Source organism: Neoarius graeffei, chromosome 13 (genome assembly GCF_027579695.1).
Source record: "Neoarius graeffei isolate fNeoGra1 chromosome 13, fNeoGra1.pri, whole genome shotgun sequence".
Taxonomy (NCBI): Eukaryota; Metazoa; Chordata; class Actinopteri; order Siluriformes; family Ariidae; genus Neoarius; species Neoarius graeffei.
The window spans coordinates 49,210,679-49,228,183 of NC_083581.1; the positions used below are offsets into that span (position 1 = coordinate 49,210,679).

Sequence of the window (17,505 nt, forward strand, 5' to 3'; positions counted from 1 at the left end):
CTACAAGTCCAATCCTGAGCTCTGTATGGTTGATGTATCTGCCTGGGTTACTCTGAGTTATTTCAAAAACATGCTGATATGTGGAACTGACTTGACCTAAATTGCCCCTAGGTGTGACTGAGTGTGTGAATGTGTGTATGCATGTTGCCCTGCCATGGGTTGGTGCCCCATTCAGGGTGTATTCCTGCCTCGTGTCAGGGATCGGATCCGGATACACCACCAGCACGACCAAGATGAATGAATGATTATATTACTGAAAAGGTTGCAACATACAGTCATTTTTGAAATTACAAGCTAAAATCTTTTGTCAGATTTTCACTGTGTGCATAATTATTCCTATATTTGGACTTTTAATCATATCTCTAACTGAACTTGAGGATCCCATGACACCCATTTGTTGGCTATGTAAGTGATCAAACCACAGCCACATTGTTCCCATAAATAGAAGTGCTAGTCTTTCACAGGCAAAAGTCTAATGTAGGTTACTGGGACTGTACTAACAAACACTGCACACAGTGAAGACCTGAATGCCTAATCCATATTAATATTGTTATAGTCTAAATACACTGATGTTCATTCCAACAGACAATGATTAAAAATAATAATGATTTGATATTTTAAATGTTTTTGTTCAGTAAAATTGCTTCATGAAGTGTAACATCCTCCAAACCTTCCACAATATCTGATATTCTTCAGTATTCTGAATATTGTACTATAAATCTTCCCTCACACAAAAAAAGCATGCTGACACTTAGACTGTCCTATCAGCTAATTTTACACATCAGTCTGTCACAAGGACATATTTTAGTCCAGGGTCCTGAGTGACACGACCTCACACTGTACTGGCGAGTCCTTACATGGTAAACACAGCTTCTCCTTTTTAGTTAAGGAAAGCACATGGTTAAAATGCAACACAGTACATTTTAAATATATACAGCTCTCACACCTCCAAAGTAATTCATATCAGACTTTATGCCAGGAGTGTCAATCATATGGCCTGATAAATGTCCAGCATATCAAATACATTTGGAATCTACAGTATGTTAAAATCATCTTGTGGACTGTAATTGAATTGAAAGATCTGTAACTAAAGGGCATGTAGTAGAAGTGCATTCCTCTGCCAAGCTACATATTATCAACACCAAAATCAAATCACTTGAACAGAGGATAATACTAAAGCTGTACACCAAATTTCATCAAAATCCATTCACTGATTTTTGAGTTATGTTGGGAACAGAAAAAAAAATCTTGGATTTGCATACGTATCCGCAATTGCATCAAAATCTAATCAATTGTTCCTTGGCCCATGGCTCACCTTTCCTCAAAATTTCATCAAAATTTGTTCACTACTTTTTGAGTTACATTGGGAACAAACAAACAGTGGCGAAAACACAACCTCCAACAAAGTTGGCAGTGGTAATAAACTCAGGGCCATAAATAGCTACTCACAAAAAATGCTAATGATATGCACTTCTTCACCAACAAGGGTGAATACTTGTAATAACTTCAATGTTTTTATTAGATTTTTTAAAAATAAATATTCTTATGAAATACAGGTAGTCGTCGACTTACGACCGTGTTTGGTTACGACTGACCAGTCATAAACCGATCTGGTCGTAAGTCTCATCTCATCTCATCTCATCTCATCTCATCTCATTATCTCTAGCCACTTTATCCTGTTCTACAGGGTCGCAGGCAAGCTGGAGCCTATCCCAGCTGACTACGGGCGAAAGGCGGGGTACACCCTGGACAAGTCGCCAGGTCATCACAGGGCTGACACATAGACACAGACAACCATTCACACTCACATTCACACCTACGCTCAATTTAGAGTCACCAGTTAACCTAACCTGCATGTCTTTGGACTGTGGGGGAAACCGGAGCACCCGGAGGAAACCCACACGGACACGGGGAGAACATGCAAACTCCGCACAGAAAGGCCCTCGCCGGCCACAGGGCTCGAACCCGGACCTTCTTGCTGTGAGGCGACAGCGCTAACCACTACACCACCGTGCCACCCTGTTCGTAAGTCGGCCTATGTTAAATGAACGTAAGTATATTGTGATGTGTAATGATATTGTAATCATCTTAAAGTCTTATTTTATCAACATTTTCTTATTTCATTATCTTGGCTCATTATTTGGTTTAAGTCAAACACTGCATACTACACTGCGTACAACACAGCTCGTTTAATAAGTGCAAAACAAAAAATACGAAATACAGGTGTGAAAAATAGAAAACATTTTAGTTTGAAACATACCAAAATACAAATGTAAAACATTGCAAAATACAAAACTTAGTGACCGCTGGCATCACTGGTGCTTGGCTGTGGGTCGTCTACGTCATCATCAGCTGTTGGAGCGCTCGGGCTGGCGGGAGCATTTGCTCGTTTCATAAACCAGGAGCTGGGGCGGAAACTGTATGATGGAGTGCGCGAGGGAGCGCGAGAGAGACTGCGCATGTGCCTGGAGCTGGGGCGGAAACTGTTGTACGCGGCAAGAGGCTGGGTGCTGGGCGCTGCCGGGAGCTGGGGCGGAAACTGTTGTACGCTCAGCTAGCTCAGCTGGGAAACACTTGCCAGTCATAACCAGACGGTTGTAAAGTCGATCGGTCGTAAGTCGCATAGGTCGTAAGTCGACGGCTACCTGTATATTGCTTCCCCCCCTCACTTCAATATTATGGCTATTTTGTGTAGATTCACAACATATCTCAATTTTAAGTCCATTTCACACTACAAAATATGGAAAAGTAAATACTTATGTACACGACTTCTGTTGTTGTAGCCTATCCACCTCAATGTTTGACAAGATGTACAATCCGAGCTACTTTTCTGCTCAGCACAGTTTTAAAGAGTGGTTACTATAGCCTTTCTGTCATCTCAAATCAGTGTCTTTTCTTCTCTTACTGCTCTCATCAACAAGGCATTTGCACTTGCAGAACTGCTGCTCACTGGATGTTTTTCGCACCATTCTGTGTAAAATCGTGTGTGAAAATCCCAGGAGATCAGCAGTTTACAATATTGAAATACACAAACCAGGCCATCTGGTACCAACCATGCCATGGTTAAAGTGCATATTCTGGACCAATTTCTTTTTTTTTTTAATATGAAAGTATGTCCCTTTACAGGGGTGGCACAGTGGTGTAGTGGTTAGCGCTGTGGCCTCACAGCAAGAAGGTTCTGGGTTCGAGCCCCGTGGCCGGCGAGGGCCTTTCTGTGCAGAGTTTGCATGTTCTCCCCATGTCCGCGTGGGTTTCCTCCGGGTGCTCCGGTTTCCCCCACAGTCCAAAGACATGCAGGTTAGGTTAACTGGTGACTCTAAATTGACAGTAGGTGTGAATGTGAGTGCGAATGGTTGTCTGTGTCTATGTGTCAGCCCTGTGATGACCTGGTGACTTGTCCAGGGTGTACCCCGCCTTTCGCCCATAGTCAGCTGGGATAGGCTCCAGCTTGCCTGCGACCCTGTAGAACAGGATAAAGTGGCTAGAGATAATGAGATGAGATGTCCCTTTACACATTCATCCAGAAGGGTAATTTTGCACAAGGCCATCTGTCTACAGCAGAAAAAATAAAATAAAACGCATCTGGAAAAATCCCAAGGGAGTCTGGAGCCAGATTCGTGACGTTACCTGCGGAAGCGCCAGTAGACTGCGCGAGCTTGCACGGTTTCAGTGCACAGCCTGTGTAGACCAAGCGCTCCCATTTCTCTCTCGTTGTCCGGTCTTTTGGGAAACGATGAGTACTAATCCCATCAAGATTGGTGTTGCTCATCGGCGTCGCCAGGGGTATTTTACTGGGGCACGTGCCCCAGTATAGATCTGTAGTGCCCCAGTAAAAAAAATCCAGTGACGAAACGCTCTGAATTTTAAACTTGGGAATAGCTGCAATTTAATTAATTCATAACGTGGGGTAGGCTAACCGATGCGCGAAGAAGACCATCTACAATGCTTTTACATTGGTAGTTTTGGCTGGCCTCGCGCACACTAAGCAATGTGAAAAAAGTGTGCGCGTGACATGAGTAACATCTTGGTTGCTATGGGGACCGCAGACTCCAGCAGCCCTCAGATGCAATGAAATTCAGAGCAGGGGAAACCATCTCTCCGTGTTTTTCAACTGTTTACAGGTTAGTAGACAGTAATTCCACTGTCATTTTTGTAACGCTGTAGAATTAATATGTGTTGGGACATTGTTTTCGTGTTGTCTTGATTTTTTGTTTGAAACGAAGGGATATTGAAAAGTTTGCATTCATTCCGTCGTCTGCAACGTGGCAAGCCGCGAGCCCTCAGTTTGCGTGTTGCCAGATCGCGTTGATAGTTTTGTGATGGACTGTGTGAAGATAGCCACCTAACGTAATGACACACAACTGTTGTTTTGGAGGCTACGTCCAGTTGAGTATTGTAATTGAATTATTGAACCGAATTTCAATTGCACATGCACGCGCTCTGCGCACACACACACACGCGCGCGCGCACAGACGCGCGCGCGCACACACACACACACGCGCGCGCGCGCACACACAGTAGGCCTAGCGCTTGGAGAGGCGTTTTGGACTGCCATTCTGAGCAAGCCTCCACCCTACTTGTGTAGGCTACTGGCAGGTGTTTATTAGTATGGTTTCAATTTTGCAAACTTCCTCTTCTAGATGGATATCAGAAAGCTATTTGCTAGGAGCAGGAATAAAGCAGAAAGGAAGAATGAACAAGGTAACTAGGCAACATGTGGGTGATGAACCACAAGCTGATCACTGTTCAACTAGTACACTAGCCTATGTAACAGTTAAAATATATAGTCATTATGTTTGTGGATGGCCTTATTATATATTAACATCTCTGTCCAGACAATGTGGAGCAGCAGAGTGCAAGTGAAGGGTTGGACATCGGTGAACATGAGCAGAGGTGAAATGATTAACAAATTAATTAAACAGACAGGAGATTTTGAGCGAAGTATCCATTGTATTTGACAGGACTAGTTGACTAGTTTTAAGCAGGCCGTTTCTAAATATAAATATCAATATATAAATATATATTACATAAAATATAATATATATTACATAAAATGTAATATATATTATATAAAAAATATAAATATAAATATAAATATAGTGCAAAATTTTTAGCTCGCGCGCTTTGCGCGCTCGCATACATTTCCTGTGCCCCTTTTGTGCCCCAGTATGGTCTTGGGTCTAGTGACGCCCCTGGTGTTGCTACACCCTCCTACGATACATCTGTTAACCATTTTTAATAATTACGCGATAACGTTGAAGAAATTTGCAGAAAACCACCAGGTCATTTTCTCATAAACAAACCAGCGCTGGCGTAGGATTCAGAGGGAGGCGTCCCACATGCGACATCACGAAAATCAATGTTTCCCGGGAAATCCAAATGCCAAGTTTTTTCAGAGGCGGACCAATTCGCCTCAAATGGCTTGATTTCAACTGAATTTTTCTGGTATTGCGCAAGGTAAAAAAATTGCAGAGAATGCAGAATGTTACAGATATTTGACCAAAGTTTAATATAAAATAGGAGAATTACATTGATCTTGCTCCTGAATTTACCTGTGATATGCACTTTAAAGTCACTGATATCACATTCTTCCCCACTGTTATGTTTGTTGTTAACATTAACTGAAGCTCTTGACCTGTATCTCCATATGCTTTGTGCTTTTGCCACATGACTGGCTGATAACTGAATAATTAGCAGGTTTAAAAGTGTTCCGAATAAAAGTGGACAATGAGTGTTGTTGTTGTTCAGTCCATTTGTGCATTCAGATTGTACCTTTAGATAAACGCTGACAAATGAACACATTTAAGAGGAGTTGTTTGTGTTATTGCTCTGTTAAACTGCTTTTCTTTGGTCCGTCCCAGTTGACACTGAGCTAAGAGTAATTCGGCCCTTACCTAAAATGTGTTTGACACTGCTGATCTACACTATATGGCCAAAAGCATCACAACACAATCACAGCAATGTGTGCTTTTTGAACATCCCATTCCAGATGTAGTCCCCCTTTGCAGTTATAATAACCTCCACTCTTCTGGGAAGGCTTTCCACTAGATTTTAGAGCATGGCTGCGAGATTTGCTCATTCAGCCACAAGAGCAAATCAGGCAGTGATGTCAGGTGAGGAGACCTGGGGTGCAGTCAGAGTTCAAGCTCATCCCGAAGGTGTTCAGTGCAGTTCTTGCACTCCAACTTTGGCAAACCATGTCTTCATGGAGCTTTGTGCGCAGGTGCATTGTCATGCTGGAACAGGTTTAGGCCTCTTAGTTCCGGTGAAGGGAAACTGTAATACTACAGCATACAAGGACGTCCTATGGATGTAATGGTCAGGTGTCCCCAAACTTTGAACCATATTGTTTATGTAGTAGTTCCATCCTATTGTTAAGATCATGGCAAGCTTGATGCATCATCATTCATGGCATTGATTATACAGAGGCAGATTAGTAAATTAAACAATAGACTGCTAAGAGCTTTATTTAATGGATGGTCTACACACGTAACTACAACTCAACAGCTCAGAAAGCATTTGGCTGATTACATCTTTTTTTACAATATAAAAGCCAGGGTAAAAATGTCAGTATGAATATATGATATGCTCAAGAACAGCTCAAAATTACCACATGACCAAAGCACAATTTACAAAATAACACTGCAATGTCTAGTACACTGAAATTAAGAATTGTACATTTAACTTATAGTAATTAACTAGACATGGGGGTTCAGAGCAATGAAAAAGAGGGTCAGAAATCATTCATGGGGATTTGGTCTTCATCAACTGCTCGCAGCCAATATATAAATAAATAGACAAAACAATCTGGCACATTTTACAGGTAAACAGTAAGCAGGGTTGATACACAGTGGCTGCTTTACACATCAGTGGACCTGTATATTCAACATCTGTTCATTAAAAGCAAAAATGAAATGCATATAAAAAGAGTTATAAGACTACATGAACTGTTCATGCATACTGAAACGATCTTCACTATGGCATGCCTATTGTGTTGTGCTTTGTCTGGATTCAGGGCTATAACGCGATTGATCGCTAGGAAATTCCAGATGAAACTGTATTTTCATTTCCATATAAAAATCTACACAACTGTATAATGTTCAACACGTCAGTAGGTTTTCTAAGCATTGAAGAGACGTGAGATATCATTTGCTTGTAAGTGAGCCTTTGGTTGTACATGTTACATGGTCAAACTAGGCTAGTTATTAAGAATTGGTCAATGAATACAGAGCCTAATTTATAACTGTACAGAAGTAGATCAACCTGTAGGAGAAAAACAATGCATACAGAACAGCAAACTATGAAATGACTTCGCAGATAATCTTTCTTTTTTCGTAAACAAGAAGAAAAGGTAGATCATCATGCAGTGCTGTGTAATGGTGTGGCACGGAGCATGGAAAGCGCAGTGTTGTATAGGTTAGTGTTCAAAAATTGTGTTCACAGTTACAGTTATGTCTAGAAAAGTTGTGGACATGACAGTGACACAACCTACATTACATTTTCATTCTAATGCTGTTATTCCTTCAAAGTGCATTCCTCGTCTTAGAATTAGTGTTATTTCAGTGGGTATATTTTTGTTATATTTCTAACTCCGATGCATATGTACAGTAGTTGTCATTTTCTGTTAAGTTCATTTAATCATGTAATGTTATTTGACAATAAAGCACAATTAAATGTCCTTTAAGCCAGTGCTACTTTCAGCGTCTGTTTCATTTACAGTATCTTCACCCTCACTTGCCTAAAAGCTCAACAAACTTTATGTCTGAATCTTTAACACTTAATAGTACAGTATTTTTCTCTGCTCTACCATCATGTCATCTTAAGACTTGATAAGGCTGAATGTAGCTTATTGTACATCATACACTACCGTTCAAAAGTTTGGGGTCACTTTGAAATGTCCTTATTTTTGAAAGAAAAGCACTGTTCTTTTCAATGAAGATCACTTTAAACTAATCAGAAATACACTCTATACATTGCTAATGTGGTAAATGACTATTCTAGCTGCAAATGTCTGGTTTTTGGTGCAATATCTCCATAGGTGTATAGAGGCCCATTTCCAGCAACTATCACTCCAGTGTTCTAATGGTACAATGTGTTTGCTCATTGCCTCAGAAGGCTAATGGATGATTAGAAAACCCTTGTACAATAATGTTAGCACAGCTGAAAACAGTCTAGCTCTTTAGAGAAGCTATAAAACTGACCTTCCTTTGAGCAGATTGAGTTTCTGGAGCATCACATTTGTGGGGTCGATTAAATGCTCAAAATGGCCAGAAAAATGTCTTGACTATATTTTCTATTCATTTTACAACTCATGGTGGTAAATAAAAGTGTGACTTTTCATGGAAAACACAAAATTGTCTGGGTGACCCCAAACTTTTGAACGGTAGTGTATATCACATTAAACCTCAGAGAGTAGAGACCCGAAGTCCAAACATACCTTTTATCTTGCAGCAGCTGTTGTCATCAGACTAATCACTCTTTAAGCAGTGAGCGCCATCATATGTATTTTATGGTGTCTTGCTGTCCAGTAGAAATGCACATGAACCCTGGAAAACTGCATGTGTTACTGTGCAATAGCAGTACATGCAATGTATATGGTTTTATTTGAGATATTTCTGTTAACCAGGTACGCAGTTTCTGTACATTAGAAAGACAAGCAGAGTGTCAACGACGTAGTAGCTCACATGGCCGTACCATGAGAAACCAGACTCATTTATTTCTAAGTAGCTAAGTTGCTCTTCATGAGAACAATTAGATCTTCAAAACAAAACAATCAGAATCAAAATCCATTAAAAAGTCAGTGAGGAGTAGCGATTTTCCTGAAAGTTCATTAATCGGCATAATTAGCTACTTGCTCACGAGACATCACAAAACCAGGGAGTATCTTTTGTGCAGATTGATTAGATCTTCCAAACTAAACAATCAGAATCAAAATCTATTGAAAATCAAGGAGAAGTAGTGATTTTTGTGAATGGTGGACAGATAGACCGACGACGGACACCGCATGATGGCAAAAGCTCATCGCCTACGGCCAGTGAGCTAATAATAAATGATTTAGGCTTAGGCAGGTTAAAAAATATGGAGAGAGATAGATGATAGGGCTCTTGTAAAACAAACCATGTGCACAGTGTTTCAATAAGACATCTTTTAAAAAGCTAATATGGAGCTAGATCATCCTTCAAATATATGTGAGGAAGAAAAACACCTTTAGCTCCTAAGTGCAATGAAGAGATTTACAAAAATCAAGATTAAATTATCTTAAGATCTTCAGAAAGTTTTCACAAGTAGTCCAATGGAGATCCAGACAAGCCTGCGAGCATACTGAGAATATGAAATTTCATTAGTGAGCAGGTAGGCAGGAATAATCCAGCTGGAACTAGTATAGCTCAACCTCTTTTACAGACTAGACTTTGTTGGACAGATGGCTGCAGTGATCCACTGTTCATTATAACAATCTTAACACCGAAATATCACTGTAGCCACGCTGCCCTGAGGACGCACTCGTCCACATCATTTCTCCCTTTAACACACCTCTGAGTAAATCAGAAGTCCCAGTCTGTGCAGTAATACTTCTGGACGTCGTGAGTTTTATCTCTGTCCTTCGCTCTTGTTTCTTCTTCACTCTCCTTAAATTTCAGCCTGAGTTAGCAGGTCAAAGGTCAGTCACTTTGTTCTCCACAGCTGCTGCAATCTGTTGAAGCCTATAGCCCAGCTGCATCTTCTGAGCAGTTGAGTCTTCCTCTAGAGCTGCGATTATCTGGACACAGAAAGGAGAGACACAGTGAAAAATTAAGGCAATAAAATAGTTCAAGCAAATGGTAAGTCTACAGATTAAGACCTTGGAATTATAAGAGCCATTCCACCGAATCGGTGCCATTTCCGTCCCTAGAAAATTATATGTATAAATGCACATAAAAAAGTACTTTAAAATACATTTCCTTATTATGCAGAATGTCCTGCACATTGATCTGATTTCAAATTTAAAATATATAATAATTGTAAGGATTAATAAAAACTACCTAAAACACTGAAAAATAGCATGTGTTACCTGTCCCTGCACTCTAACTTTATACTTAACTATGAAATATTATGATTAAAATCCTTCAGAAACAGTATTTCTTTTGCACTGTTGTGTGACTCCATATCCTATCCATGGTTTAAATATTTTTTTCATAAGAAATCCACAATATCTTAGTTAAAATACACATTTTAGTCGTGTCCCTGGGTTTTCACTCAGTCCTGTTACCCAAACATATTACCCCATCTGACAAATTTGGAATATTCCATAAATCACATGCTCAACAGGAAGTTACATCAGTTGTGTCTTCTGAAGGCCATGGGAAAACCAAAAGTTAGTTCTCTCATTTACTTTTCTGTATATTTGATGATTTTTTAACTTTGACTGATAAGGTCAATGTCAACATACTGTCCTGTTACTTAAATTATTTCTTAGATGATATTTGTTTATTTTAAAAATACAGATTTTTGGTAAATCACTAGAATGTGCTAAGTGTGGTCATGCTATTAGCGATGACGCCATGTGGCTTAATTCCATGTATTAGCTAATCCTAAGCTAAAAACTCAGTCCTGTTACTTTCAGTCCTGTTACTCATATAAAAAGTATGCAGCCATCTTTGACTTCCAAACCTTGTAAAAAAATAAATAACGTAGCCTGAGGTTAACCAATACACATTTTGAATAGTTAAATATGTGTGTTATTATAATCAGTGTTGAAAAGATATAACAAATTAAGTTTAATTTGGGAGTGGTACAACAAGCAAATGGCACCCATTCGGTGGAATGTCCCATAAAGTTCTTCCTCAGATTATACTTGGATGAGGCTACCTCTCTCAGATGCAGCTATATACACTGCCCTCATCTAATTTTCCAAAGAAGAGACATTGCAAAAGTTTATAACCACATGCTAGGCATTACCGAGAAACTTTCATGCAAATTCTACTGATTTTAAGTACTTTTTTTTTAATAAACATAACAGATGTCGCCACTACGCTTGTGTTAGAATGATTTAATTGTCTCTCCAAGATTTTACACAGTATTTTCTTACCTGATCATAATATTTGTTGATGTACTTGTATAACTCATTCAAGGCCACTAGATGATTCACTTCACTTGAGTAATTCTGCAAAAGCAAAATGAAAGTATGAGACAAGTGACATTTTTGAAGTGCACGTTCATGGCTACAGGTACAACCCCGATTCCAAAAAAGTTGGGACAAAGTACAAATTGTAAATAAAAACGGAATGCAATGATGTGGAAGTTTCAAAATTCCATATTTTATTCAGAATAGAACATAAATGACATATCAAAGGTTTAAACTGAGAAAATGTATCATTTAAAGAGAAAAATTAGGTGATTTTAAATTTCATGACAACAACACATCTCAAAAAAGTTGGGACAAGGCCATGTTTAGACATCCCCTTTTCTCTTTACAACAGTCTGTAAACGTCTGGGGACTGAGGAGACAAGTTGCTCAAGTTTAGGGATAGGAATGTTAACCCATTCTTGTCTAATGTAGGATTCTAGTTGCTCAACTGTCTTAGGTCTTTTTTGTCGTATCTTCCGTTTTATGATGCGCCAAATGTTTTCTATGGGTGAAAGATCTGGACTGCAGGCTGGCCAGTTCAGTACCCGGACCCTTCTTCTACGCAGCCATGATGCTGTAATTGATGCAGTATGTGGTTTGGCATTGTCATGTTGGAAAATGCAAGGTCTTCCCTGAAAGAGACGTCGTCTGGATGGGAGCATATGTTGCTCTAGAACCTGGATATACCTTTCAGCATTGATGGTGTCTTTCCAGATGTGTAAGCTGCCCATGCCACACGCACTAATGCAACCCCATACCATCAGAGATGCAGGCTTCTGAACTGAGCGCTGATAACAACTTGGGTCGTCCTTCTCCTCTTTAGTCCGAATGACACGGCGTCCCTGATTTCCATAAAGAACTTCAAATTTTGATTCGTCTGACCACAGAACAGTTTTCCACTTTGCCACAGTCCATTTTAAATGAGCCTTGGCCCAGAGAAGACGTCTGCGCTTCTGGATCGTGTTTAGATACGGCTTCTTCTTTGACCTCTAGAGTTTTAGCTGGCAACGGCAGATGGCACGGTGAATTGTGTTCACAGATAATGTTCTCTGGAAATATTCCTGAGCCCATTTTGTGATTTCCAATACAGAAGCATGCCTGTATGTGATGCAGTGCCGTCTAAGGGCCCGAAGATCACGGGCACCCAGTATGGTTTTCCGGCCTTGACCCTTACGCACAGAGATTCTTCCAGATTCTCTGAATCTTTTGATGATATTATGCACTGTAGATGATGATATGTTCAAACTCTTTGCAATTTTACACTGTTGAACTCCTTTCTGATATTGCTCCACTATTTGTCGGCACAGAATTAAGGGGATTGGTGATCCTCTTCCCATCTTCACTTCTGAGAGCCGCTGCCACTCCAAGATGCTCTTTTTATACCCAGTCATGTTAATGACCTATTGCCAATTGACCTAATGAGTTGCAATTTGGTCCTCCAGCTGTTCCTTTTTTGTACCTGTAACTTTTCCAGCCTCTTATTGCCCCTGTCCCAACTTTTTTGAGATGTGTTGCTGTCATGAAATTTCAAATGAGCCAATATTTGGCATGAAATTTCAAAATGTCTCACTTTCGACATTTGATATGTTGTCTATGTTCCACTGTGAATACAATATCAGTTTTTGAGATTTGTAAATTATTGCATTCCGTTTTTATTTACAATCTGTACTTTGTCCCAACTTTTTTGGAATCGGGGTTGTAAACAGATACACTAGGTAATTTTTATTTTCATGTTTCTTCCGTAATAATCAACTAGAGCTCAGTGCACATAACACAGCATTCAGACAAATCACACACCAATCTACTATTTATAATATTAGAGAAAGCTTTGAGGTCTTACTTACCCTGGACAGCTCTGCCAAAACCGAGTTCATTTCTTGATCACTGGCAGAAATGGTGTGCTTTATATCTGCATAATACCTGTACAGAAAGAATACCATCAGCCAGAGAACAGACTTCCCTTTATTTGACTGATCCCAGCTTTATTTTCTTTGGTTCATATTCGTCACTGTAGGCTTAACTTTACTTGTCACTTGAATGAATAGTGATTTTTTTTTGGCTTATTTCTTACATTACAGGCATTTAGCAGACACTCTTATCCAGACTGACATACAACATACCCAGAGCAGCCTGGGGAACAGTTGGGGGTTAGGTGCCTTGCTCAAGGGCACTTCAGCCATTCCTGCTAGTCCAGGGAATCGAACCGGTGACCTTCTGATCCCAAAGCTGCTTCTCTAATCATGATAACCAAGACCATGGCTATTTTTAAAGCTATTACCATAAGTCTTACTTATGGCGTATTAATGCTGATCAAAAAATACTCCAATAAAAAAGGTCCAATCGTAAAAAACTTCCAAAATGTTAGCTAGCTTGTCCATGCTGAACCCACCTAATTACAGTTCATCTGAAACTGGGTTTAATGGACACCAGGTGAAATGCTGAATTTTTACCCAAGGATACTTAGCTCAGGGTGGCATGGTGGTGTAGTGGTTAGCACTGTCGCCTCACAACAAGAAGGTTCTAGGTTCGAACCCAGTGGCTGATGGGAGCCTTTCTGTGTGGAGTTTGCATGTACTCCCTGTGTCCGTGTGGGTTTCTTCCGGGTGCTCCGGTTTCCCCCACAGTCCAAAGACATGCAGGTTGGGCTAAGTGGTGGCTCTAAATTGACGGTACAGTGGTGCTTGAAGGTGCCATGATACACTTCCACAAACATGTGCTGTGAAGATCAGACTTTGATAGATCCCTGTTCTTTAAATAAAACAGGGTGCCCACTCACACCTGATTGTCATCCCATTGACTGAAAACACCTGACTCTAACTTCACCTTCAAATTAACTGCTAATCCTAGAGGTTCACATACTTTTGCCACTCACAGATATGTAATATTGGATCGTTTTCCTCAATAAATAAATGACCAAGTCTAATATTTTTGTCTCATTTGTTTAACTGGGTTCTCTTTATCTACTTTTAGGACTTGTGTGAAAATCTGATGAGGTTTTAGGTCATATTTATGCAGAAATATAGAAAACTCTAAAGGGTTCACAAACTTTCAAGCACCACTGTAGGTGTGAATGTGAATGATTGTTTGTCTGTATGTGTCAGCCCTGCGATGACCTGGTGACTTGTCCAGAGTGTACCCTGCCTCTCACCCATAGTCAGCTGGGATAGGCTCCAGCTTGCCCACGACCCTACACAGGATAAGTGGTTACGGATAATGGATGGCTACTTAGCTCATAAGTGACTTTATTAACTGGTCAAAGCAAGCTTGATGTCCAAACCAGTGAGATGACAAAAGTTTTGTTGTTGTTACTCAAAGGTTTTTGGAAACAGAAAAGAGAGGAATCCTCAATTACCACCATGGGCTGAATGTTTGAGCCTGTCATATCCATAATTTTTTAACTTTGCTTGTAACTCACTGTAAGCAAAATTTTATCAATAAAAATTTGGAAAAAACTCAGACATAAAGTTGAATTTAATCTAATTTAATCCAGAGAATGCCTCTGATAAAGATGCTGTTTTTGCATTAAAACAAAAATTCCATGGACTTTAAAAGAATAATTTTGTTAATTAATGAAAACTCTCATGTTTATGTACCTAATATTGGCCTCCACAGTTTTTGAAGTGTATTTACAGCCCAAAACATAAATTTCAGTACGACAAATTGTGGATACATCAAAGTGTTGCTTGAGCCTATATCATGTAGGAATAATGCACTTAAATCCAGAGTCAATCACACAAAACCTCATGTGCAATTCTCACACAACTTCTGAACAGAGCTTTAGATCTGAATACTAGAATTTTGGCTAGAACCACACTAAACAAACTTAACTCAACTCTGAATAGAGCCCTCTGTGTACCTAATATGTACACTACCGTTCAAAAGTTTGGGGTCACTTTGAAATTTCCTTATTTTTGAAAGAAAAGCACTGTTCTTTTCAATGAAGATCACTTTAAACTAATCAGAAATCCACTCTATACATTGCTAATGTGGTAAATGACTATTCTAGCTGCAAATGTCTGGTTTTTGGTGCAATATCTCCATAGGTGTATAGAGGCCCATTTCCAGCAACTATCACTCCAGTGTTCTAATGGTACAATGTGTTTGCTCATTGCCTCAGAAGGCTAATGGATGATTAGAAAACCCTTGTACAATCATGTTAGCACAGCTGAAAACAGTTGAGCTCTTTAGAGAAGCTATAAAACTGACCTTCCTTTGAGCAGATTGAGTTTCTGGAGCATCACATTTGTGGGGTCGATTAAATGCTCAAAATGGCCAGAAAAATGTCTTGACTATATTTTCTATTCATTTTACAACTTATGGTGGTAAATAAAAGTGTGACTTTTCATGGAAAACACAAAATTGTCTGGGTGACCCCAAACTTTTGAACGGTAGAGTATGTATACCTGCTACAGCTTTCTCAAAATGTTATGAATGTGTTGTTATGAACTTGCAATATATATATATATTACAAATCTTGATCAGTCGACCTATAAGGATAACTGAGGGTTGTTCTCTCTTCCATGTAAAGTCATAAAACCTACAATGTTACCTCTAATTTTATATAAACCTTTGATAAATTCTTCAGCACCTCTTTATAAAATAGTTTTGAAAATACTGTTCTTTAAAAAACTAAATTATCTTTGTTGCATGAAAATTGGAATCACTGTATGAAATTTATTGGACCATCTTTCCCCTTTTCGTTAAAGGGTGCTAATAATTTTAATTCACTACACCCACAAAAAACAACAGCTTGAATTAAAAGAATATCAGAAAACATTCACCTTTCCACCATCTGTTTGTAGCGTGGGATATCTCGAGCATACAACAGTTTGTTAATAGGAGAATCCTGTACAAGGAAATACACACATAAGAACAAAACTGTTTATTGTGTTCATTCCCTAAAAATCCATGAAACTCTAATAGACTTCGTTCTTTTACTCCAGTTTGCAAGTGGTGTAAAGCTTATCCTCTTGATTGACCACCATCTTCCTGATTAGCTTACCCTGCCCAGTTTGTGCTCAGCGATTGTGCAGGAGTCCATGAAGGTTTGAGCGATAACAGACAGCACTGCGTCCACGTTGTCTGAGGTCGGAACATCAAAGATAAACTGCGGGTTCTTCAGAATATTGATCCAGAACCTCAGTGGTAGACTGCAAAACAGTGACACACAAGTTATTTGCTTCAGGAGCAGTTTGTCTTCATCACAGCGTGACAGACTCAGTTTTTATTCCCAACAGCGGATAACACTGTTATATTTCTAACCTGTTTGTCTTCCAGATGTGGATGGTTTCAGGGTCAGTAATATTGTGTTGTGCTGCCTGGTCATCCAACAGATCAAAGAAATATTTTACAGCCAGAGGAACTGGCTGACTGGTACTAAGAATCACTGTGAACAAGTCGTCTACAAACTTTTGCAATGTGCCCTGCAACAGAGAGACAGTCATGTTAGTGTACGTATGAGTTGCTACATTGCTAATCTGAGCTACTTTCAGATGCTTCAATCTATAGTACCAGTCAAAACTCTGGACACCCCTACTCATTCATAGGTTTTTCTGTATTTTGACTACAACCCCGATTCCAAAAAAGTTGGGACAAAGTACAAATTGTAAATAAAAACGGAATGCAATGATGTGGAAGTTTCAAAATTCCATATTTTATTCAGAATAGAACATAGATGACATATCAAATGTTTAAACTGAGAAAATGTATCATTTAAAGAGAAAAATTAGGTGATTTTAAATTTCATGACAACAACACATCTCAAAAAAGTTGGGACAAGGCCATGTTTACCACTGTGAGACATCCCCTTTTCTCTTTACAACAGTCTGTAAACGTCTGGGGACTGAGGAGACAAGTTGCTCAAGTTTAGGGATAGGAATATTAACCCGTTCTTGTCTAATGTAGGATTCTAGTTGCTCAACTGTCTTAGGTCTTTTTTGTCGTATCTTCCGTTTTATGATGCGCCAAATGTTTTCTATGGGTGAAAGATCTGGACTGCAGGCTGGCCAGTTCAGTACCCGGACCCTTCTTCTACGCAGCCATGATGCTGTAATTGATGCAGTATGTGGTTTGGCATTGTCATGTTGGAAAATGCAAGGTCTTCCCTGAAAGAGATGTCGTCTGGATGGGAGCATATGTTGCTCTAGAACCTGGATATACCTTTCAGCATTGATGGTGTCTTTCCAGATGTGTAAGCTGCCCATGCCACACGCACTAATGCAACCCCATACCATCAGAGATGCAGGCTTCTGAACTGAGCGCTGATAACAACTTGGGTCGTCCTTCTCCTCTTTAGTCCGAATGACACGGCGTCCCTGATTTCCATAAAGAACTTCAAATTTTGATTCGTCTGACCACAGAACGGTTTTCCACTTTGCCACAGTCCATTTTAAATGAGCCTT

General features: G+C 39.6%; 1 protein-coding gene across 1 annotated transcript in view; it reads right to left on the reverse strand.

Annotated features, from left to right (window-relative positions):
• Positions 1-9,396: 9,396 nt before the first annotated feature.
• The window catches only part of plxnb1a (plexin b1a), a 99,876-nt gene continuing 91,767 nt past the window's right edge, over positions 9,397-17,505 (reverse strand). Inside the window, exons 33-38 of the mRNA XM_060937946.1 lie at positions 16,367-16,527; positions 16,107-16,254; positions 15,886-15,950; positions 12,949-13,024; positions 11,066-11,140; positions 9,397-9,757 (exon numbers count right to left, since the gene is read on the reverse strand). Of these exons, the coding sequence (XP_060793929.1) occupies positions 9,653-9,757; positions 11,066-11,140; positions 12,949-13,024; positions 15,886-15,950; positions 16,107-16,254; positions 16,367-16,527 (630 nt within the window). The 3' untranslated portion in view covers positions 9,397-9,652. The remainder of the gene's footprint in view (positions 9,758-11,065; positions 11,141-12,948; positions 13,025-15,885; positions 15,951-16,106; positions 16,255-16,366; positions 16,528-17,505) is intronic.